This window comes from Acipenser ruthenus, chromosome 58 (assembly GCF_902713425.1).
Source record: "Acipenser ruthenus chromosome 58, fAciRut3.2 maternal haplotype, whole genome shotgun sequence".
Classification (NCBI taxonomy): Eukaryota; Metazoa; Chordata; class Actinopteri; order Acipenseriformes; family Acipenseridae; genus Acipenser; species Acipenser ruthenus.
This window is the reverse complement of record NC_081246.1, coordinates 789,478-814,189: the sequence shown is the minus strand read 5'-3', so window position 1 is coordinate 814,189 and position 24,712 is coordinate 789,478. Positions and strand designations below refer to the sequence as shown.

The window sequence follows — 24,712 nt, the reverse complement described above, 5'->3', positions numbered from 1 at the left end:
ATTGCACTCCAGGATCTTCTTTATCTGTAGTCCGACGAAGACACTGGCTTTGACCTTTGCCTCAGACAGCTTAGGGAAGAAGTCTTGAAGGTACTTGAAGGCTGCCGACTCCTTATCAGAGCTCTGACAAATTGTTTCATAATGCCCAATTTGATGTGCAGTGGTGGCATCAGCACCTTCCGGGGGTCCACCAGTGGCTCCCACTTGACGTTGTTCCTCCCCACAGAGAACTCGGTCCGCTGTGGCCAGTCCCGCCTGTGGTAGTGAGCCTTGGTGTCCCTGCTGTCCCAAAGGCAAAGATAGCAGGGAAACTTGGTAAAACCGCCTTGGAGACCCATCAGGAATGCCACCATTTTGAAGTCTCCTATGACCTTGATGTCATCTCAGAAAAATGCAAGTATATATCCACTTAGGCAGCTGGAACTAAACTGAACTGGTGGGCTTAAGGCCACTGTATTTATACTACTATTTATATTACTGGAAAGTTCTAGAAAGTTCTAGAAGTTACTCCAAGTTTACTCAGCACTGAATCTATCTGGAATGTTCTGGAAAATAGGTAAATTTCAAAATATCACTGTCCTGGTCACAAAAGCAAAGTTTGTGGGGAATAATAGCCATTTTCTATACTTTTGAGGCATAAGCAATTAGGAAATAACACTTACTACCCAGGAACAAAAAAAAAAAAAAAAAAATTGTTACACAGTGTTAGCGTATCAACATTTGTTTTAAAAAAAAAAACTTTCTTTGTCTGCTTGCTATGTTTTTTCAGCCAACGCAGTGAAAACGAAAGCAGCCATATTTAGCTGGAAACAAGGTATTCTCAGCACAGCTAGATTTTAGTTTTGGTTTGAAGGCAGCAGGAGCTTAGCATGATTTTTAATTTTTGCTTGACAGACGCCCTTATGCAGGGCGACTTGGGTAACAAGTTATTACAATATAGCTAAAAGATTACAATACAGCTAAGAAAAAAAGCAATACTCTGTCAAATGAAACAGATTTTGCAGTTATTGTGCACAGTGTGTTTGTTTTTGTAGGTTGTATGTATGCTTATGTGTTTTGTATTTGTATTGTGTACGTGCAACTACTGTTATAAACTGCAAAACATGTTCGCCTTGCTTCACTCGGCACCATACATTTTCAGTCCTGGGAGAAATAAAAGTGGACAAGTACAGCGCAGTTAGAAGCAGTTGAAAGCAGGTTGACAGCTGCAGAAGCTAAACTAAACTTCCAAAAAAAAATGGTCTTCAAGCCAGTAATCTGTGACAACTGCATGATGTGGGAAATCCGAGAAAACCCAACAGAGCTCAACCAAGTTTGTGTAAAGTGCCGCACCATCCAGGACTTGCTTCAGCGATTAAGCCTGCTAGAAAAGGAGCTGGAGGAAATGAGACAGCAACAGGAGCTTGAGGAGCTGACACACCCACAATTCATGGAAGTCTGCACCCCTAGCAGACTGAAAGCCACCACGGAGATGGAAGAGAGTCGAAACAGCTGGGTTCAGATAGGCAGAAGCAGGGAAAGAAAGAAACTTTGTCAAACACAACCACCAGAAATCCAGACAGGTATAATCAGTGCTGGCCAGGCAGCAAAAAGAAGGGAGGTCATGATTGTTGGGGACTCCATATTGAGAAACACAGCAAATTCAGTTTGCGTTTTGGACCCCCTTACTACAACAGTGTGCTGCCTTCCAGGAGCCTCTGTCACTCACATCACTGAGAACATGGACAGGCTCCTAGAATGAACAGGAGACGACCCGGTAGTACTCATCCACATCGGTAAAAACAACATTGGAAGAGACAGACCTAGATCCCTGCAAAACAAATTCAGAGAGCTAGGAAGGAAATTAAAAGACAAGACCAAAACTCTCGACCCAGGGGACTTCTTTGACCTGAAAAAAGAAACAAGGACCAGGGGTCACAAATGGAGATTAGATAAAAGGGCATTCAGAACAGAAAATAGGAGGCACTTTTTTACACAGAGAATTGTGAGGGTCTGGAACCAACTCCCCAGTAATGTTGTTGAAGCTGACACCCTGGGATCCTTCAAGAAGCTGCTTGATGAGATTCTGGGATCAATAAGCTACTAACAACCAAACGAGCAAGATGGGCTGAATGACCTCCTCTTGTTTGTAAACTTTCTTATGTTCTTATGTACGTTGCGCTGCTCAAACCCCGCGGAGATATTTGATGTATTCAGTTTTAATTGATTTAAATCATGTTTGTAATGTAAACTATTTCCTGTGACGTCAGACCTTTGATACGTGCCCGTCCATCCGAAATTGGGGCCCACCCAAATTTCCATTCCTAGCTACGCCCCTGTTAAGGACTTCAAAATCTGGTCTCCTTAATGTATATCAAGCATAAAAATAAACTTATCACTATTATAACAGATTTAATTTCGAAAAAAATAAGGTATATAAGTGATGGACATTAACGTTTTCTTTTTAATCACTCGATCATTCATCCTTGATCGTGACACTTGAGTGACTGTGACTGAAGCACTTAATCACCTAATTACTGAGACAGTTGATTGGACACTGGATATGGAGTGATTTCAGCTGTTGAACTGCAAGCTTGAATAACAGCCAGCGATTTCAAACCTGGCGAGACGGTATAACCAGACACACTCTGTCAATGACAGGCCACGAACTGGGCGTATCACATATAAGTTATAAGTTTCTTTTGATGCTCAGTGTATATATATTATATATAGTTGCTTTTGATTTGTTGAAATAACAGACCTACTATTCAGTGACATTGATCAGGTCAATATGTAGACTATATTAATTCTAGTAAAAAATTGCCATTGGAGCTTTTTAACCTCTAGAATAGATTATAAAAAGGATTGCAGCACAGGGATAATAATATGTTCTTAATAGACGAATACATCACATTTTAAACAAGGCTTTGATAATTGTTTTGATATATAGGAAACAAGACCCATGCATTTAAAAGTGACACATATGCATTTATCTGCAGTGTGGACCGTGTCCGCGCCCTGCCTTCATGCCAGTCTGCTCACAGTGTGTTTTTAGGAGACTTGCTTGTATGTTTAAAGATGCAACATTTCAATTAAAAAACACCACCTATACATACATTTTGTGTGTATATATATATATATATATATATATATATATATATATATATATATATATATATATATATATATATAAAGCACTGTGTAAAGAGAACATAGGAATGCTCTAAAAGCTGATCAAAATGCTGTTCGTTAGTTCACCAAGATGCAAAAATATATTTTGCAGACGTGTCATTAAAACGACTCCATGTTAAAAATTGTTAACACTTTATATATTCCTTGGATTTTGTCGTAATTTTTTTTTTTTGTGTGTGTGTAAAACAATTTGCTTCCATGCTGGAAACGGACGTCTGATTGTTGCAAGTTCAGCACAAAAACATACAGTACACAGTACATAGGCTGCATAGTCATCATGCTTAAAATGATGAGTGGAAACACTGCTGCTTACTCATGTACTACTGACCTGTGGTCTAGCCGCAATATGGATACCTACATGGCAGTGACAGTCCAGTACATTTCAGGTGATTGGGAGATGTGCTCTTGTTGCCTTTCTTGTGTTGGGATGTTTAAAAACCACACATCTGAAGAGCTGATTGAAACTTTCACTGAAGTTTTGTCTGAATGGAATTTGGACATTGCAAAAATGTCAGCTGTTACTACTGACAATGCAAGTAATAACAAAAAGGCATTTGATTCAATTACCTGGGTACCTTGCTTTGGGCACAATCTGAATCTTGCCATTCACAGGGCACGTGATTTAGATCAAGTATCAGCAGCCCTTTCACAGCTTCGTAAAACCATATCTGCTTTTACCAGATCTTGCAAACGTAAAACTGCTCTCCTTAACAAACAAAATAATCTAGGTTTGCCAAAGCACCAGCTTATCCACGATCAACCTACAAGATGGAATTCCACATATGATATGGTCAAAAGGTTCATGGAGCAGCAGCAAGCAATTTCAGCTGTTCTTGGTGAAGATCGAAAAAGCTGGCATTTGATGCCCAGGAATTCTGACATCAGTATCTTGGAGACTTTATTGGGGGTCCTGAGTCCTCTTTCTGACTTAACTGATGCTCTAAGTGGAGAAAAGCAAACCACTATTTCTTCTGTCCTCCCAGTTCTGTGGAAGATTTACACTTCACTTTCTGTTATTGACACAGACCGAAATCTTGCCAAAGAAATGAAAGAAGCCATTGTGGCAGATCTGAAGAAGCGTTATGAGAGTGAACCACTTCAAACAGTTCTTAACTGTGCAACATACTTGGATCCTCGTTTTAAGAACACATTTGTCCTGGACAGAGATTAAAAGAGAGCTTTTAAGACAAGTGCAAGCCACAGGTTACCCAAGTGCAAGAAGTGTTTCAGGACAACAGTCAAGTCAGGAGAATCTTGAGAACTCTGACAGCCTAGCTGAACCAGACAGTAAGAAAAAAAAAACATGACTTTAAAGATTTGCTTTCCAGCATAAAGACTCAAAAGAAGATGAGAAACACTTCAGAAACAAGTCATGCCGGCAGCACTGCAAGATCTGCTACAGAACAATTAGAAAATGAGTTTGCTTTCTATGAGAAATGTGAGGAAATAGAAGCTCATGAAGATCCACTTTATTGGTGGAAACTTAAGTCCACCACATTCCCTATGCTTGCTGGTTTTGCAAAAAGGTTTCTTTGCAGTGCAGCATCCAGTTGCTCTTCTGAACGAGTGTTCAGCACATCTGGATTTATTTGCAGTCCAAGACGAAACCGTCTCACCCACGAGCACATTAACATGCTTGTTTTTCTGGCAAAGAATTTGCCACTTGTGAAAAATTGCTAAAGTGTGTTGCAAGAGACAGCCTTGTTGTAAAGTCTGATAAAGAATTAGCCTCTTGTAAAAAATCACAAAAGTGTTCTGTAGTACTAGTGTGCTACAAGAAAGAGTCTTGTTTTGTTAGAAATTTAAATTCTGGCAAAGAATTTGCCACTTGTAAAAAAAATTGTTAAAGTGTGCTGCAAGAGACAGCCTTGTTGTAAATTCTGGTAAAAAATGAGCCTCTTGTGCTACAAGACAGTCTTGTTTTGATAAAAAACAGTTTCATTTTTTCATTCCTTTGAGCACTTCTAAGACACCCCTGTATATAAACATCTGACCTAGTAATAAAAAGCTTTGAGAAAAGTAGTAGTGTTATTTTGTTTTACAGTACTGTACGTTTTGAAACACCAGTGGCATTGGGTGTTTTTCTTTACACTCATCCCTGCATTAACAGTTCTCTTTTTATATAAGAAATACAGAAAATATTGTCTCTTATACTAAGCTTTCTTTACAGTTGTATTTAACAGTCGGTGGCAATGACTTTGGTTACACTATTTTCTGTATTTCTTATATAAAAAGAGAACTTGTTTCAACAGAAAATAAAATTAAACAGCAAGCATTCCCCCATGCTGTAGCATTAAGTGTGTTTTAGCCTCTACCACACTTTGTACTTGTGAACATTTTTATTTGACAGCCATTTAACATGTAATGGACATAAAATTCAAAGAATCGTGATAATATCGAATATCGTGATCTTATGCAGGGTATCGTATCGAGGTAGCCTAAATCAGGTATCGCAGAACACTACTTTCTATACACTGGTAGAGAGAAAAACCCGGTGTAACCGGTTGGGTTCAACAATTAGTTTATTGATGACCTGAATTTAGTTCTGAAACGAAGCCCCTTTTCTGTAGAACTCAGAGTGGAGCGTGAAAGTTACTCCTCACAAAAGTAAAACAAGTCTGTTTTCTTTTTTTTTAATCACACGAGAAGTGCTGATTTTATATGAATGTTACATTTCCAGTATTAAAATATTACATTAAAACCAAAGAGGATTCCGCTACTCGAGTCTCAAGCTAACAGTCAGTGAAGATGGACGTCAGTGTCTCCGTGTCGTTCTTTCAAGACGAGCTCGCCTCTACCATCGAGCACGCAGTGAAAGCGGCTGTAGACACCGTCTTGTGCCAAATCACAAAAGTTGTCGGCGGCAAATTCACTGAATTCCAAATGGAAATGGCTGGAAAGGAGAAAGAGAATGAAAGTCTGAAGCTGAGATTGGAAATATCAGAGAGCGAGTTGAAAGCAGTGCGGGAATGCATGAACGCTGCAGATGCAGACATTAAACAACCTCTCAGAAACATGAACCCCGACTGCAATGAACAAGACTTTCAGAGGAACGAGAACCAGGGATTATTTCAAGGTAAGATTTATATTTTTGGTGGTGTTGCTTGTTTATTCCAGTTCTCTTTAAATAACCTCTTAGTCAATTTTATTAGTGAGGTCTTGGTTAGAATGTTCTCTTCAGACACTTTTAAAGCGCTTATGATGAGTCCCGTTAATAACTCAACTCCACTGTCCTAGTAATAGCACACCAGTCTAATTAAGATTTAAATGGGTACTGTATGAACTCCAAGAAAGGATTAGTCTGTATTGGTAAATCTTGACCAGTCTAATTAGGAGATTTAAATGGCTTTCCTTCTGGTAAAGAGATATCTTCTATAGAGTAAACTGTGGCTTGTAAATTAAACAAACCTATAGTCCCACTGAGACTTTAACAAACCGTATTGCAGAGGTTTAGGATACTGATTTGTGAGCTTTGATATCAATCTACAGCAGCAAATTGGGGTTTTATGTTTGATTAAACTGTTTGCCTGAAAATACATTTTTAGATAAATGATTAAGTCTGGGCGACTGTCATGTATTTTTGGGTTCCTGATGTCGATGGTGGTGGACACAACACACTGCAACAATACTCCTGTATTTTTAAACAGGGCGATACCTGTATGTTTACTGCACTTTGTGCCTTAAGGTGTGATACCATCTGGGAATGTTAACTGCACTATGTCTTTCTAACTGTGAATTGGCTAATCTGACAAAACCCAAGCATTCACAATAATAAAGTTACAGAAACACAGATTGAAGTTCACTGACTCAGTAATACAGTCTCTCTGTCAGGACTCGGCTCTAAACAGGTCCTCGCCCTCGCTCAGCCACACAGGCTTGTTTACTCAGGACTTTTATACTGACCTTCTCACAGTAAATCACACACAGCTGTCTCAGGTTAGCTGATCTCTTAAACTATCAGCTCTTTACCTGTTTAAGGCATTCTGGGAAATTGCACATTTTCAAAGACTTTAAAAATTGTTTATTTCAGCTTCAATTTGAGGCATTAATCACTCCTCTATCACAAATACTTCACAAGCAATGTTGAATCCAGCATCATTCCCAGCTCAGGATAATGTAACTGGGTCCACTGTATCAGTTAAAAATAAATAAATACATTTAAAAAGAAAAAACATCTCCTCATAAATGGTTCCACTGGAATGACCCAATGACGTCTCTCAGTAGAATTGACAAGGGGTTGGCTTTGTAGAGGAACCTGGCTAATAAGTGAGAGTCATAATTTTCTTTCATGCAGATCCCAAAGAGAGTCATGCTATACCAAAATCTGAAGCACAGGAGGGGCCAAGGATAGAATCAGTTCACTCACAAGAGGAGTCCTTTGACCAGGAGTGGTGTGCAAGTCTAAAGCAGGTTACAGAGCTGACATGTGTTAAAGATGAAGAGGTCCCTCGACTGGAATGTGTTCCTATTAAAGAGGAATTCATAGAACAGGAATGTGTCCCCATCGCAGAGGAAGTTCCTACTGAAAATAATGTCTGTACACTTGAGGAGAACAACAAGCTGGGATCCAGCCTGTGTGATGATTGTCCACCTGAATGTGAACTGGGATTTAGAGGTAATTATACAAAACAAGCAACAATGAGCTGCCTGTAACCTTGCAGAAATTAGTTACTAAACTCTAGCAGAGTGTTGAAGAGTCATATTGTTGTCATTCCGCCTCAATTTAAGCTAGGGAGGCTGCCCAGCCACTATGTCAATGGCGTGCAACATAACTATCCTTGCTGCTGTGACCCTGCTAGATGTGCACCCACTATCATGTCTGTTTTGAATGCTGTTAGATCTTTGCCTTTCCCTGTTTATGGTAGACTGTTTGCAGTTGTGCTGCTCCCACAGCTTTATAGTGGTGCTGGGATCACATGACTCATCAATGGGTGATGCCAAATCCAGTCGGGTTGCTAAGTGTCACCAGAAGAAACATTTCAATACAGCACTTGCATGTAAACCTGATCTTATACTTTTATTCCTCAAAGTGATTTTAAGTGGGGTGGAAATTGGTGACTGGCTCATGTGAGTGATATTAACTGGAGTGTGTTAATAATCAAAGTGATATTCTCAAGCATTTGTCCTTATTGACACCCATTATATTCAGCCTGGCTGGTATTAACAGGAGTGATATTAAGCGGGTTTGACTCTAGAAGTTGGTCATGGTTATGAGGGGAAGCCCTGCAGAAGAGTGAATGTGTAAGAATGCTGTACAATAACATTAGTCTCTTCTCTTTTTTTTCTCTAGCTGCTAAAGGAAATTTCACAGGAGGGCCTCGATTTCCCTGTGCTGATTGTGGGAAGAGTTTCAGTGGTTTATCACATCTAAAAATCCACCAGTGTGTTCACACAGGAGACAAACCTTATCACTGTACTGAGTGTGGGAGGAGTTTCACGCTGTTACAAAATCTTAAAATACACCATCGCAGTCACACAGGAGAGAAACCACATCACTGCACTGAGTGTGGGAAGAGATTCACGCAGTTAGGACATCTTCAATCACACCAGCGCGTTCACACAGGAGAGAAACCTTATCACTGTGCTGAATGTGGAAGGAGTTTCTCATATTTAAGTAACCTGAAAATCCACATGCGGACTCACTAAAAGAGAAATCAACGTAGTGAATTTCTGAAGAGTCACTTCTCAAACCTTAGAAGACAGCATAAAATTCACATGCAAGTTCAGTCAATTACTGCGCTGAGTGTGGGAAGAGTTTCACATATTTACGTTCCTTGAAATTCCACCAGCGGACTCACGAAAAATAGAAATTGTAGTTATGTTGTGAATGTTTGAAGAGTTTCTGTCACTTACGTAAGTAATAAGGCACGACAGGGTGTGTGATATACTCTGATGTCACCACGGCCTGGGTGCGTTGCAAGTGGGGGGGAGGGGAGAGGGCCCCTAAACAGCTAGCATCGCCACTGGGAACTACTACATCTTGTTGACCATTTTGATTTTGTTACGTCCTGCATTCTAGGAGGCTGTGTGGTCCAGTGGTTAAAGAAAAGGGCTTGTAACCAGAAGGTCCCCGGTTCAAATCCCAGCTCACTCACTGACTCGTGTGACCCTGAGCAAGTCACTTAACCTCCTTGTGCTGTTTTTCGGGTGAGACTATTGTAATTGTGTCTGCAAGATTCCACTTTTGTCTCATGCATTGCTGAGTCTCTAAGTTTTAGGATTTTTATATGTAACTCCTCACTAGTGACCAAGTCTCCTGCTATTTAAAGGCAATGCTAAGCTTTGGTCAATTCTGAACTTCACACCTCAACCTTTTTTTTTTTTTTTTCAACAAAACTATAACAGTGAAATGCCGCCTTTTGGAATTATTCAAATAATACATTTTGTTTTAAGTATTTTATTTCAGGTCACATCTAGAGGACACACAAAGGGACACAGTTTTAAAGGTGTAGTTTACAACTCGCCGGAAAATCATCCACATAGTCTGCTTTATAAAAATAATCTTAAAACAGTTACTCCAATGTATTTGTTGCTTTTTCCATGTATGAAATTAATCCAAAATAAACAGAAAACACTTCTTGAAAAACCTTGCACACAATATACCCTCCTTTTTAAATATAGGAAATGCTGTGTACGCTATAGTTCTGAGGGTTTGTTGCCTGTTCCCTTCATGCATTCTCATTATAATGCTGCAGGAGAAACTCTAAATAACCAGATTCATAAATATAACAAAAAGCTGAATTGAATGTGGTGGTGTTGGTGAAATGAATGTTTAAATACATGCTGATTGCATTTCCTCAAAGGAAAAAATGATAGTCACAGCTGAAATATGGCCCCGGGGATAGAGCTTTTGAAGATAGGTTAGGATGGAGGAGGATGTGTTTCATTGCCTTGGTGTCTGCACTGATATAAGTTACAAATAGAAACAATCCTGATGGTGTATATACAGTTATGGGTAATGGGGATTCTCCAGGTGTAAATGTTTGCCAGTCCATGTTGGAGCCTGGCTGGTTCCATATGCGTGCTTCTGTTTGTCTCGTTGCTCCAGAACAGTGGTTCCCAACCAGGTGGTCTGCGAACTCCCAAAATTCTGTTACGTAGTTCTTACAAAAACAATTTCTACATAACCACACATTGTGCTACTACAATATGTATTACTAAGCAACACAGCAAACGGCTTTAACCACATTATATATCATTATAAGATATGTATGTAATCTGCATTTTCCCCGTGTGTCTGCTTCCTTTTATTATGGGTGTGTTTATAAATGAACATGTCTTACAACTCCCTTTGATGCAGTACCAGGCATCGCCTTCAACGCTTCCATTAACTGAAAGAACTTTCTTATGTGAAATAAATACTAACTAAATAACTGTTGCACTTTATGAAGACACATTTGTCTTGTCAAAATTATAGACTTATTTTATTTAGCCAGCATTATTTATATAAAAAAATGTTTAAATACGTACACATTAAATACATGCATGTATTTTGAAAAGCCATATATCGATTTTAAAGTGGGAGGTATTTTCTTCACATGCTCGACACATTCTTACTTCTGACCCAACGGAACAACAACGGAACATCTCAAGAAACTAAAAAAGACACAGGTTTTACAAATCAGATGCAACAGTAATATGTATTTGTAAAAAATAAACCTTTATTGTTTACATTCTGCAAGCACCATTTAAGACTCAAGTTATTATTATTTTTGTTAAATCAGTATACTAACAACTGACATCGCAACATTTTTCATCATTTGGGTTTCCTATTAAATGCCGACTTGTACTGTTAAGCCATCGAAATGTCTTTCCTGAAAAGCGTATCCTCAGAAGTAGAAAGACATGAGCAGGGGATCAGATTAGAATCAGTTGATTCAATGGGACGTTATCAAGCAAAATCATCCCATAGGAATGGACCAGTAGATACCTACTAGCCTCCTAAACCTAATGTCAACCCCTAAACCTAACTGTGTTACTATTAACCCTGTGAGGACTGAGAATTCTAACATTCTGAGGGCTGACTGAGATGACTTCACTTTAGAGCATGTATCAGACCAAACATCTACTCAAAGTATACAGTGTGATACATTTCTAAAAAGCTGCTGCTCTGCAGATTACTAAATAAATAATGAGTTCATAATAGGATCAAGTATACCCACACTGCCCGAGTCTGAATGTGACCAAATGTTTAAAAATCCACTTAAATTATGTATAGTTATCAGTGGTAGCCACACACTGCTAGAACTGGAATCTGAAATATATATATATATTTTTAATATCATGTATGGTCTTGATTTTATATAAAATTGTTTGACAGGTGCACATTTTTACCTTTTTAAGAAGTGATTGGCAGGGTTTTAGCTTATGTGAGTTAATGTATATATCTATTTAAAGCATAGTGTGGTAGCTTTCTGAAAAGCTGAGTGTCAGTAGAACCTGGACCTACAAGGGTTACACTCTGACATTAAGTCAAATTTAATTTACCCAACTAGAAAGCAAAACAAAAGTAGAAAAAAAACATGCACATCTTTGTCTTTTTTTAAATGCTTTAAAAATATTTTAATTCATAACAAATATCCTTTGTATACTCTTATGTACATACATATGTTAGAATATGAGCAAACATAAAAAAAATTCTGAATCAAGTAGGCGTGCTGGGAGAACTTCAAAATGCTCAATCAGAATTCAAAGGTAAGAAAAAGTCAAGAAGGAATAATTCTGTTCAGCCCGTTCAGGGAAAGACATGAAGGACAATAAATAAATAAAATAAAATTAGCTATCAGTACTGCTTTATAGTTAGACAAAGTGGCTGTTTTTGTTTAATTTTACTCAAGAACACAAGACCAAAAACTTCTCTGTGAATATTATTCCAGAGCAGTATCTTAAAAACTCAAAGAAATTCATACTTAAAAAGGAATGTTAAACAGGTTTTAAATTTCAAAATGGCTTGCATCTACCCTCTACCATATAAACATTAGTTTATTTCAAAACGACTGTCAATATTGAAATTTAATATAAAAAAGAACATTCATGTACAAACACATCCGTTAAATGAAAGGATTAGACAAATAATAATGTGCTTTGCAATACAAATAAGACCTGACTACATCCTGATGTGCACGTGGAGGTACAGTGTCCAGATCTGTACAGAAATAGAAGATGAATCAGCATATTCGTTTTCACATACAACGGGATTGCACAAATTAGTTTACCTGCTGGGATTCAAGTGAATAATTAATTGGTAATTGAATCCCGGCACAACAGTATATATAGATGCACGTCTCACTCACTCGGGGTTGTGTGTTCAGAGAGAGAGAAAGAGAGAGAGAGAGAAAAATATAAAACATAAGTGAAAATAACAAATGCTGCTCCTGCACGATACTTGTTTAGTGTTCGTCCAGTTTTGTTTGTCTATTTATTTTGGTGTCGTGCCGTGTTCTGTTTTGTTCAAACCTTTTATTTTCTGCGTGTGTTTAATAAAACACTGAGCGCCGCAGCGTCTCAGTTTCACTCACCAGTACTGCCTGTCTGTCTGTCTGTGTGTTTCTTTCTGGACAGACGTCACCCTTACAGCCAGCCTGTTCACAGCCATGCACTGCAGCTTTTTACATTGCATTGGAGCACAAACGACAATAGATCAATCAGCGCGGGATATTTTACAAATCACAGGTTTTCACGGCTAGTAGTTGGAAAGCATTAGAAGGTTGTATACAGTAGAACGGTTTCTGACAATATCCCCAAATCAGCGAGACATAAATGCCCTTAACTAGCGGTGCTGCTTATATATATATATATATATATATATATATATATATATATATATATATATATATATATATATATATATATATATATATATTCATTCAAACGACACGTACTGATCAGTATGACACCAGTACGCAACTCAACCTGTGGTGGCTTCTTAATAAACGCTTTTACCACTTCTTAGTTTTTGTAAGGCAGGCGTATAGACTGGTGCTTTTATATTCTTACTGTCCTTTTTTATGATTTCTGTGTATACAGTCTTGTTATTAATCTATATACTTATCAACGGTCGAAAACTGTATTCGCTCCTCCGCTTACAAAAACTCACTGCGGCATCCGTCCTCTTTACCGTTTACTTTCAAAACCGCATTCTATAATAATAACAATAATAATAATAATAATAATAATAATAATAATAATAATAATAATAATGTCAGTAGCTATAAACAAAATGACCACTTGAGGGCGCAGTGCATAGAAAAGGAGCACATGCCACTCCATAAACAGTAATAATAATAATAATAATAATAATAATAATAATAATAATAATAATAATAATAATAATAATAATAATTACACATTTCTAAATAAACTGAAATAAGAATACATTATTTTTTATAATCAAAATACAAAATTGCAATTCGGCTCCGACACAACCTTCAGAGCCTTCTGACTGCCCTTGTCTACACGACTATTGATTTATTTTTTATTTTTGTCTTCACTGTATTAACATCTTTAACATAATAGCAATTGAATGTCTGGCTTCCATCATATACAGGGGTTACAAGTTTTGTTCAATGGATCTGCTGTTCTGTGCAGTTTGCAGTTTCCAAATTCCGTTTTAAAGTTGTAGTGTACTATGCTGTAGTATGAAAAAAAATCCATGTAAATTAATTGTTCAGTTGTGTTTAGCTGAATCTCTCTCTCTGCAGTCTGGATAAGTTGTCTATTTCTCTGGTCTATCCTATGATTTAATATTCAAACAAAACACAGTGACCCACACCCTCGCAGCACGAACAAGCAGCTTTGGCTGACAAAGCTCACTGAGCACGGGTAGTACAAAGCAGAGAGACGAAACTGGCGACATTTCGCATCCACAACAGGATATCACATAGTAAAACACACCGCAGTTGGAGCCAACATGGGGAACACTGGTCTCCAGTTTCGAGGTTCCCCCTCCCCGCCACGCCTTACTTCAACAGGGAGGTCAGCCAATCAGCCTCGCAAGCTGGGTCTGCAGCCAATAATACGCGGCGATTCCATCCAGACACGCCCACTAGAAGTGACGCTTACATTTCGTTAGAGGAAATTGAAACGTTTGGTTTGTTTATCCTGAGGAGAGAAGGACGAGTGCAGCTGATTTTACAGCATTTTATTTTTTTAAAAGTGTTAGTTCCAAAACAAAGGGAAAGAGTGCATTTTCTGTTTTATTTAAGAACTGACACAGTGAAGCGCGAACATTACTCCTCGCAAAAGTAAAACGAGTCTGTTTTCTCTCTTTATCGCAGCAGAACAAGTGCTGATTTCATATGAATGTCATTTTTCAAAAAATAAAGTAAAGTCAAAGAGGATTCCGCTACTCGAGTCTCAAGCTAACAGTCAGTGAAGATGGACGTCAGCGTCTCCGTGTCGTTCTTTCAAGACGAGCTCGCCTCTACCATCGAGCACGCAGTGAAAGCGGCTGTAGACACCGTCTTGTGCCAAATCACAAAAGTTGTCGGCGGCAAATTCACTGAATTCCGAATGGAAATGGCTGGAAAGGAGAAAGAGAATGAAAGTCTGAAGCTGAGATTGGAAATATCAGAGAGCGAGTTGAAAGCAGTGCGGGAATGCATGAACGCTGCAGATGCAGACATTAAACAACCTCTCAGAAACATGAACCCCGACTGCAATGAACAAGACTTTCAGAGGAACGAGAACCTGGGATTATTTCAAGGTAAGATTGATCTTTTTTCATGGTGTTGCTTGATCATGCCAACTCTTTTAAAATAACTTTTTAGTCAGTTGTATTGATGAGGTCTTGGATAGAATTTCTCATAAAACATATTTGAAGTGCCTATTGCGAGTGCAGTTTATTACATCAGTCTAATTAATTCTCCAGATTATAAGAATGTACTAATCTATGTTTGTAAATCCCACCTAGTCTAATTACTATTTAAATTAGTTTTGTACGAACTACAAAAAAGTACTACTCTGTACTGGTATATCTTATTCAGTCTAATTAGGAGACTTCAATGGCTATCCTTCTGGTAAAGTGATGTCTTGTATAGAGTAAACTGTGGTTAGTAAATTATACAAACCTATTGAGAGTAACTCAGCATATTGCAGAGGGTTAGGATAATGATTTGTAAGTTAAATGTTTCATTAAACAGTTTGCATGAAAATATATATTTGAGATAAATTATACATTTTTAAGTCTGGCTGACTGTCATATATGTTTGTATACGTATCGTATCGTATTTTTTAATGTGGCAATACCCGTATGTTTATTTGTGCCATAAGGTGTGATAGCGTCTGGGAGAGCTAACTAAACTATATAGATTCTCTTTTTAACTGTACATGGGCTAATCTGTTTACTGACGCAATCCAAGTACTTTTCAATAGCTTATATGTAGAAAATGGAATCTGTAAAAATTAACATTTGTGAGCAGGAAGGAGAAAGGTGCTTTGAGGACCGGTCAAGCTTCACCGGCTCTGAGCAGCCACAGCAACCGGTGTGTACAATACCAGAAAACCCAGACACCTGTGAAGTGGACAGCAGGCATGCTTTGGCATTATTTTATTATTATTATTTATTTAGCAGACGCCTTTATCCAAGGCGCCTTACAGAGACTAGGGTGTGTGAACTATGCATCAGCTGCAGAGTCACTTACAACTACGTCTCACCCGAAAGACGGAGCACAAGGAGGTGAAGTGACTTGCTCAGGGTCACACAATGAGTCAGTGGCTGAGGTGGGATTTGAACCGGGGACCTCCTGGTTACAAGCCCTTTTCTTTAACCACTGGACCGCACAGCCTCTTTACACTTTGCAGCAGGAATCAGTTTAGCATTGGAGGTTAATACTTCAAAAATATTTATTGTATATACATATATTAATAACATATTAAACATTTTTCTGCTGGTGCCACTTTTGTTTGTTGGCGTCCTTCACTTTTTTGTAGTCTTAATTTTTTTTTTGTCACGACACTGGATTGCAGTCTTTGCAATTCCCATTGCCTGCAGCTTTTTCGAAATTGTTAAAAACTTAAAGATTTCGCACTTCCCCCAATAACTGCTACTGAATAGAACTTTCTGACCAAATATTCAAAAGTGCTTTAATTTCCTGCGCATCCCAAGGTAAAGAGAATTCTTCTCATAACTCGACTCGCTTGCGGCCGTCATTGTTGTTGTGAAATCCAAGGACACACTGATGGTTGCGTAACATGTTACGCAATGATGCTTCCACCTGGACCAGTTAGGACTCGTCGGTTATGAGATACGAAACTGAACCTTCTCAGACCCGTTTGGGGCAGGTGGCTAGTGGAAACGAGGTATAACACAGAAGGTTGATAAGAGTTGTAAAGTATTGTGTTTGATAGCATTTCAAAAATGTACTTCAGAAGCAATGGTGGATCCAGCTCATCATCCTGTGGTGTGTGGAAAAGCAGACGTCTCTAGAGGTCATAATTCATGATTTGTATCTATTGGCCAGGAGCCCAGTGAGCTCAAGCAGACACCTGCAGGGCTGGCCTTTGTCTTCCTGGCAGCTCGCTGTCCACTTCCACTGCCAAGCTCCTGGGTGTAAAGAGTGTATTCACTTGGTTGTGTTAGTAGAGGACGCTCACTGTATTCCTTAGCTGTGGTGGGGTTTGTTGCAGTGAGGGTACATTATTCTTGATTGGGGAATTAAAAACAGAGTAGTGTAACTGGGTTCATTATATCGATTTAAAAAAATAATGCAATTTAAAAAAAAAACCTCCTCATAAATTGTTCCACCAGAATTACCAAATTACAACTCTCAGTATAATTCTGGCAAGGGGCTGGCTTTGTAGAGGAACCTGGCTGGTAAGTTTGTTATTTTGTTATGTTTTCTTTCACACAGATCCCACAGCTTACACACAAGAGGAGTCCTTTGACCAGGAGTGGCGTGCAAGTCTAAAGCAGGTTACAGAGCTGACATGTGTTAAAGATGAAGAGGTCCCTCGACTGGAATGTGTTCCTATTAAAGAGGAATTCATAGAACAGGAATGTGTCCCCATCACAGAGGAAGTTCCTACTGAAAATAATGTCTGCACACTTGAGGAGAACAACCAGCTGGGATCCAGCCTGTGTGATGATTGTCCACCTGAATGTGAACTGGGATTTAGAGGTAATCATATAAAATAAGTAAGATTGAACTTTGCAGAAATTAGTTACTAAACTAGAAGTGTGCTGAAGATTGATATTTCTCGTCATTCCAGCTCAGTTTATCCTAACCACTATGTAAATGGCTTGCAAGTTGAAACATAACTATCCTTGCTGTTGTGACCCTGCTAGATGTGCACCCACTATCATGCCTGTTTCGAATGCTGTTAGATCTTTGCCTTTCCCTGTTTCTGGTAGACTGTTTGCAGTTGTGCTACTCCCACAGCTTTATAGTGGTGCTGGGATCACATCTCTCATCACTGGGTGTTGCCAAATCCAGTTGGGTTGCTAAGTGTCACCAGAAGAAACATTTTAACAGAGTACTTGCATATCAGCCTGATTAAGTGGGGTGGAAATCAGTGACTGGTAAATGTGAGTGATTATTAACTGGAGTGTGTTAATAATTAAAGTGATATTCTTAAGCATTTGTCTTTATTGACACACATTATATTCAATGTGATGATAATAAAAGGAGGCTGGTATGAACAGGAGTGATATTAAGCAGGTTTGACTGTATTCTCATCAGAGTTCACTCTAGGAGTTGGTCATGGTTATGAGGGGAAGCCCTGCAGAAGAGTGAATGTGTAAGAATGCTGTACAATAACATTAGTCTCTTCTCTTTTTTTTCTATAGCTGCTAAAGGATATCACACAGGAGGCATTCAGTTTCCCTGTGCTGATTGTGGGAAGAGTTTCAGTTGTTTATCACAGCTTCAAATCCACCAGCGCGTTCACACAGGAGAGAACCCTTATCACTGTACTGAGTGTGGGAGGAGTTTCACGCAGTTACAGAATCTTAAGAGACACCAGTGCAGTCACACAGGAGAGAAACCTTATCACTGCACCGAGTGTGGGAGGAGTTTCACACAGTCACAAAATCTTAAAATCCATCGGCGCATTCACACAGGAGAGAAACCTCATCACTGCATTGAGTGTGGGAAGAGATTCACACAGTTACAAAATCTTAAAACACACCAGCGTGTTCACACGGGAGAGAAACCTCATCACTGCACCGAGTGTGGGAAGAGTTTCACGCTTTTACAAAATCTTAAAACACACATGCGCATTCATACAGGAGAGAAACCTTATCACTGTGCTCTGTGTGGGCTGCGATTCACATATTTAAGTTCCTTGAAAATCCACCAGCGGACTCACAAAAACAGTAATCTTATCAATGTACTGAATTTCTGAAGTTTCCATCACTTAGCAAAACTTAAAAGACGCCATAAAATTCACACGCAAGTTCAGTCAGTGAAGGACACAAGGGAATTCACAGAATTACAGCACACTTTTTTCAAATTAATAGTACACAAAACAACAAAATAGTTCATGTTGCCGCATTAGCAAGCTATGATACCAACGGTACCTTGCATATACTGCACACAATAAAGAAATACATCAATTTGAAATGTACATAGAATAGTTACAGTGTTGTACACGTGGCTGCAAGAAAAACACATAGCCCAGAAGAATAACCTGAGTGAAAATGGACATGTCACGTGGTATGGCCGCCATATTGGATTCTCCATGCGTTTTTGACAATATTCAAAGATCTTCTCTGAAGCGGCTTATTGCATAGATATGAATCTTGGTGTATAAAGTCATATACTAATGTACATTAATTGTTATAAGACATTCTCTTAATGCATTTACTCTGTTTGAATAGCTGTAAGCTACTGATAGTAAGCATACGTAAAATTATCCTTTCCAATTAACAAAATATTCATATGATTTCCATTTTCGTAAGTCTGAAACCATAATTTGTTGTGCTGTAAATGCTTGGAAGCCATAAAGTTGCCTGCAACTTCTATTTATTTATTTATTTATTTATTTATTTATTTAGTTAGTTAGTTAGTTAACAGAAAAAAAAACCTAGGGAAATGGGGTTGGAAGTGTATCATATTTTGAAAAGATTTTGCTAGGAGTAACACTGTAATTTTAGAACATTTATTGTACTGTATACCTGGTTTGCATTACTAGTTTCTGTGTTGTATTCATGCAGTCTAGCCACACGCAATGGCACCTCATTTATCTGCAGATTTCACACATCCGTGGACCTGTGTCCTCCCAAGCGTGCGGATAAACTGTACTGTAAAGTTCCACTGTACAGCTTTATTTTTGATATGCAGAACATAAGAAAGTTTCCAAACGAGAGGAGGCCATTCAGCCCATCTTGCTCGTTTGGTTGTTAGTAGCTTATTGATCCCAGAATCTCATCAAGCAGCTTCTTGAAGGATCCCAGGGTGTCAGCTTCAACAGCATTACTGGGGAGTTGGTTCCAGACCCTCACAATTCTCTGTGTTGAATTGTACATCATCGTTGAAAAGATCCACCAGGGGAGGAGTTGAGACGGCACCAAGTTAATGTTTTTCCCCCTTTCAGTGAAAGACTGTTGTTTGATCAGAACAGAGGGACGAAGAGGAATACAAATAAATTCAATGCAGTCTATTTTTCAACATTTTTTAAGGGCTGTGTTGGAAAGGGGTGGATATTGTGCAGACTTGTCCTTGTGTTTTTCTGTAGCGTTTACAAACCGCTAAAAATACATTATCTGAAGTGAGAGATTCCCTAGTTTTGTTTTCATTTAGACAGATTTATTCCAGCTTGGAGACTAATGTAGCTTGAAATTTTATATTCTTTTTCATGGGCATTTCTTACATTTCCATAGAATCCCTTAGTATTTTATAAAGATTTTCTTAAGATGTGCATTTTTCACAGTTGAGACAATTATTATTTTTTTTGTTTCAGCCAGGCCTGAAAGACAGCGATTTTTATTTTATTTAAATTTTTTGGTATTTCTTTCTGTTTTGCTATCTTTCCAGTTTATTTAATTGTTCTTCATCCAAATCAGCATGTCACTACTTTTGGCATTTTTTTTGATGGTAATTGGTCACTCAGTTTTATAGTTACTGTACACCTGTAACAGTAAACAAGATGTCTACCGGTTCTTTAAATTCTGTGAGGCAGCGCAGTGATTTCTAATCATGTGGTGAGGCTCCAACTGTCCGTATAGATCCAGTATACGGACAGCTGGAACCTCGCTCGACCAATCACATGGCTTGTTTCACGATCCATTGCCAGACCTTGTTATTTTATATAAAAATATAAAATAACAAATTATGGATTCGGTTTTGGATTCGGCCCGAATACCTACTTTTTGAGCAGAGTTCGGATTAGGAATACTGAGGATTCAGTGAACCGAATCCGAATCCTATATATCCGCTCAGATGCACATCCATTTTAATATATCCCTCCAATGTGTGCGATTCTTCTTTAAATAAAAGACATGAATCCGGTATTGAACGTAACTGTTGTATTTAATAACAAGAACACGTCTGATGAACTCTGTCATGACTCTCAACTCCCTAAATTACTGGTGGTGCACACACTAAACACACACAGCTGCTGAATCCAAACATACCCCTGTATGCAACAGCACAGTCACATGACACTTTTCATGGAGTAAAGTTATGCAGTAAACCTGTAATATATAGTAACGACAAACTGTTGTAGACTTTTGTGCTTTGTTGCTTTGTCTGTCAAACGTGTTCTAGAGATCATACTGAGATTAAAATAAATAAAATCGGTGCACAGAAACATATATTTTTTGTAACTTTACAACTGTCAGATGAAAAAGATTAATTCTCAAACTGAACGCAGTAGGGATTCAAGGAAATGCATGCACATGGATTAGGGAGTGGTTAACATGTAGAAAACAGAAAGTACTGATTAGAGGAGAAACCTCAAAATGCAGCGAGGTAACCAGTGGTGTACCGCAGGGATCAGTATTAGGTCCTCTGCTATTCCTAATCTACATTAATGATTTAGATTCTGGTATAGTAAGCAAACTCGTTAAATTTGCAGACGACACAAAAATAGGAGGAGTGGCAAACACTGTTGCAGCAACAAAGGTCATTCAAAATGATCTAGACACCATTCAGAACTGGGCAGACACATGGCAAATGACATTTAATAGAGAAAAGTGTAAAATATTGCATGCAGGCAATAAAAATGTGCATTATAAATATCATATGGGAGATACTGAAATTGAAGAAGGGAACTATGAAAAAGACCTAGGTGTTTATATTGACTCAGAAATGTCTTCATCTAGACAATGTGGGGAAGCTATAAAAAAAAGGCCAACAAGATGCTTGGATATATTGTGAAAAGTGTTGAATTTAAATCAAGGGAAGTAATGTTAAAACTTTACAATGCATTAGTAAGACCTCACCTAGAATATTGTGTTTTGGTCACCTCGTTACAAAAAGAATATTGCTGCTCTAGAAAGAGTGCAAAGAAGAGCGACCACAGTTATCCCGGGTTTAAAAGGCATGTCGTATGCAGACAGGCTAAAAGAATTGAATCTATTCAGTCTTGAACAAAGAAGACTACGCGGCGATCTGATTCAAGCATTCAAAATCCTAAAAGGTATAGACAATGTCAACCCAGGGGGCTTTTTCAACCTGAAAAAAGAAACAAGGACCAGGGGTCACAAATGGGAGATTAGATAAAGGGGCATTCAGAAGAGAAAATAGGAGGCACTTTTTTTACACAGAGAATTGAGGGTCTATAACCAACTCCCCAGTAATGTTGTTGAAGCTGATACCCTGGGATCCTTCAAGAAGCTGCTTGATGAGATTCTGAGATCAATAAGCTACTAACAACAAAACAAGCAAGATGGGCTGAATGGCCTCCTCTCGTCTGTAAACTTTATGTTCTTATGTACACCTTTCTGTGTCCGAGTCTCTGTCTCTGCCATTACCATCTGGGTTAGGAGGCTACCGCACCACATGACCATAAAACACATGTTATTTAATTGTGTTTGCACATTACAACATGGCATCTAACCCAAGAGGAACTGCCGGTTACCACTCACTCAAATAAAAAAGTACAAACAAAATAAGTAGAGAAGCCTAATAAAGCTGTAAATAGAACTGAAGCAAAACTCTGTAATCTTCTCAAGCAGTTACTGGCACAAAACACTGCCTTTCCAACCATGGTGGTTAAAGTAATAGATAACTGCACTGGACAAAACAAGAGCCAGACCACATTGATGCTGGACTGCCTGCTGAGTCTAATTCTGTAGAAGAGGGAAGGAAACTTTACCTTCTACCAGGACACAGCCACATGAAACCGGATCAGGTGACCAGCGCATGCAGGAAAGCCTTCAATGTGAAAAACATGGATATTCTAACTGGAGTTCATAATTTAGAATAGAACACATGATATAATCATCAGTCTCAGAGCTTTGATGGGCCCCTGGTTGTGCATGTCACAACATACATTATAAGTGAAGCATACACAATGAGGTTACTTGACTTGCCAGTGCTGTTGTTCTTTCTGTATCCCTTGCCAACCTCCCATGTTTTAAGTAAAGTGATTGATAGAAAATGAATTTCATTGCCCCTGATCTGCTTCATCTCAATATCAGGAGACGTGTGCTGAGAGTGAAATACACGCCATGCGACTCCATGTTCAAGTAACAACAGAAAGTAAAGCTGTTTTTTTTTTCACACAGCACAGTTTGCACTAAAATAATTAAGACAATTCATTCAGAAAACTGGTAGACCTTTCTTTACTACACCGGTGTACTGCGTGATGTATCCTATTCCCAACACCAGTATAAAACGTAATTTCTTATTTAGTAGCCCGTTTGTTTTAGAAATGTAGCATTCAATATAATGCTTAACTTTGAATTGTTCACTATTGAATTGCGTATGTAAGCAGCGTTTTCAATACACTGTTATCAGAAACAGTTATTTGCCAGAAATACGTTTTTTGTATCCGCTTAACCAATTTTATTAAATTATTTGGAACTGGAAATTTTCCAAATCTCTAACACTATAAAATTTAAAAATGAACTTGTAGTGTTTAAATTTAAGGAATATGACGTTTGTGTGTATTCTCTAATGTGACACATTCACTGTGTTCATTTAAAAAACAAATGTTTTACAGTGTATACAAATCAATCAGGCTAGTCTAGTGTAGCGTTACACTATGTGTTTACTTGCTTTACTTTCTAAAAGATTTTAGCAGTATAGATTCATGGAGGTGTTATGTTGTATGTGACTTTTTTTAAGAACATAAGAAATGTTACAAGCAAGAGGAGGAGATCCATGTGGCCTATCTTGCTCATTTGGTTGTTTATTGATCCAAGTAAGAACCTCATTATTATTATTATTTATTTCTTAGCAGACGCCCTTATCCAGGGCGACTTACAATCGTAAGCAAATACATTTCAAGTGTTACAATGCAAGTAATACAATAAGAGCAAGAAATACAATAACTTTTGTTCAAGCAAAGTACAAGTGTGACAAAACACAATTCAATAATACAGCAGATAATAGTGATAGTTACATCAGGATATGATTAAATACAAAATACTACAGGTTAAACACTTGGCAGATTACAGTATTCTGAAGTACAGGATTAAATGCAGTAAAATAGGGGGCAGATAAGAGCAAAATAAAGCACATTTAAATGAAGGGTGATAGTGTCCCAGGATACAAACAGAGGAGTTCTACAGGTGCTGTTTGAAGAGGTGAGTCTTAAGGAGGCGCCGGAATGTGGTCAGGGACTGGGCAGTCCTGACATCTGTAGGAAGGTCATTCCACCACTGCGGAGCAAGGGTGGAGAAGGAGCGGGCTCTGGAGGCAGGGGAGCGTAGCGGAGGTAGAGCCAGTCTTCTAGTGCAGGCGGAGCGGAGAGGTCGAGTGGGGGTGTAGGGAGAGATGAGGGTCTGGAGGTAGCTGGGTGCAGTCTGGTCAAGGCATCTGTAGGCTAGTACAAGGGTCTTGAACTGGATGCGAGCGGTGATCGGGAGCCAGTGGAGCGAGCGGAGTAGTGGAGTAGCGTAGGCGAAGCGAGGCAGAGAGAACACCAGGCGGGCAGCAGAGTTCTGGATGAGCTGGAGCGGACGGGTGGCGGACGCTGGGAGGCCAGCCAGGAGGGAGTTGCAGTAGTCTAGGCGGGAGAGTACCAGGGCCTGGACCAGGAGCTGGGTAGCGTAGTTGGTGAGGAAGGGTCGGATTCTTCGGATGTTGCTCAGGAAGAATCGGCAAGTGCGTGCCAGAGTGGAGATGTGCTGGGAATAAGAGAGGCAGGGGTCCAGGATGACTTCGAGGTTCTTAGCGGAGGAAGAGGGAGAGAGTGTGGTAGATTCCAGAGGAACAGAGATAGAGATCAGAGGAGGGGGAGGAGGAGGGAAAGAAAAGGAGGTCAGATTTAGAGAGGTTGAGTTTGAGGTGATGCGAGTGCATCCAGGAGGAAATAGCAGACAGACAGGTAGAAATACGGGAGGAGATGGTGGAGTCAGAGGTGGGGAAGGAGAGGAAAATCTGAGCATCATCAGCATAGAAATGGTATGAGAAACCATAGGATGCGATGAGGG

The 24,712-nt window shown here is 38.9% G+C and overlaps 2 protein-coding genes across 3 annotated transcripts in view; both read left to right on the top strand.

The window, feature by feature from the left end:
* Nucleotides 1-24,712, top strand: part of LOC131724983 (E3 SUMO-protein ligase ZBED1-like) — a 143,004-nt gene that overhangs the window by 76,872 nt on the left and 41,420 nt on the right. The gene's annotated exons all lie outside the window — the stretch shown is intronic.
* On the top strand, nt 14,206-21,881 carry LOC131724987 (zinc finger protein 383-like). Its single transcript, XM_059018216.1, has 3 exons — nt 14,206-14,875; nt 17,022-17,288; nt 17,957-21,881. The coding sequence occupies exons 1-3, from the start codon at nt 14,548-14,550 to the stop codon at nt 18,511-18,513; spliced, it is 1,152 nt and encodes a 383-aa protein (XP_058874199.1). The 5' UTR covers nt 14,206-14,547; the 3' UTR covers nt 18,514-21,881.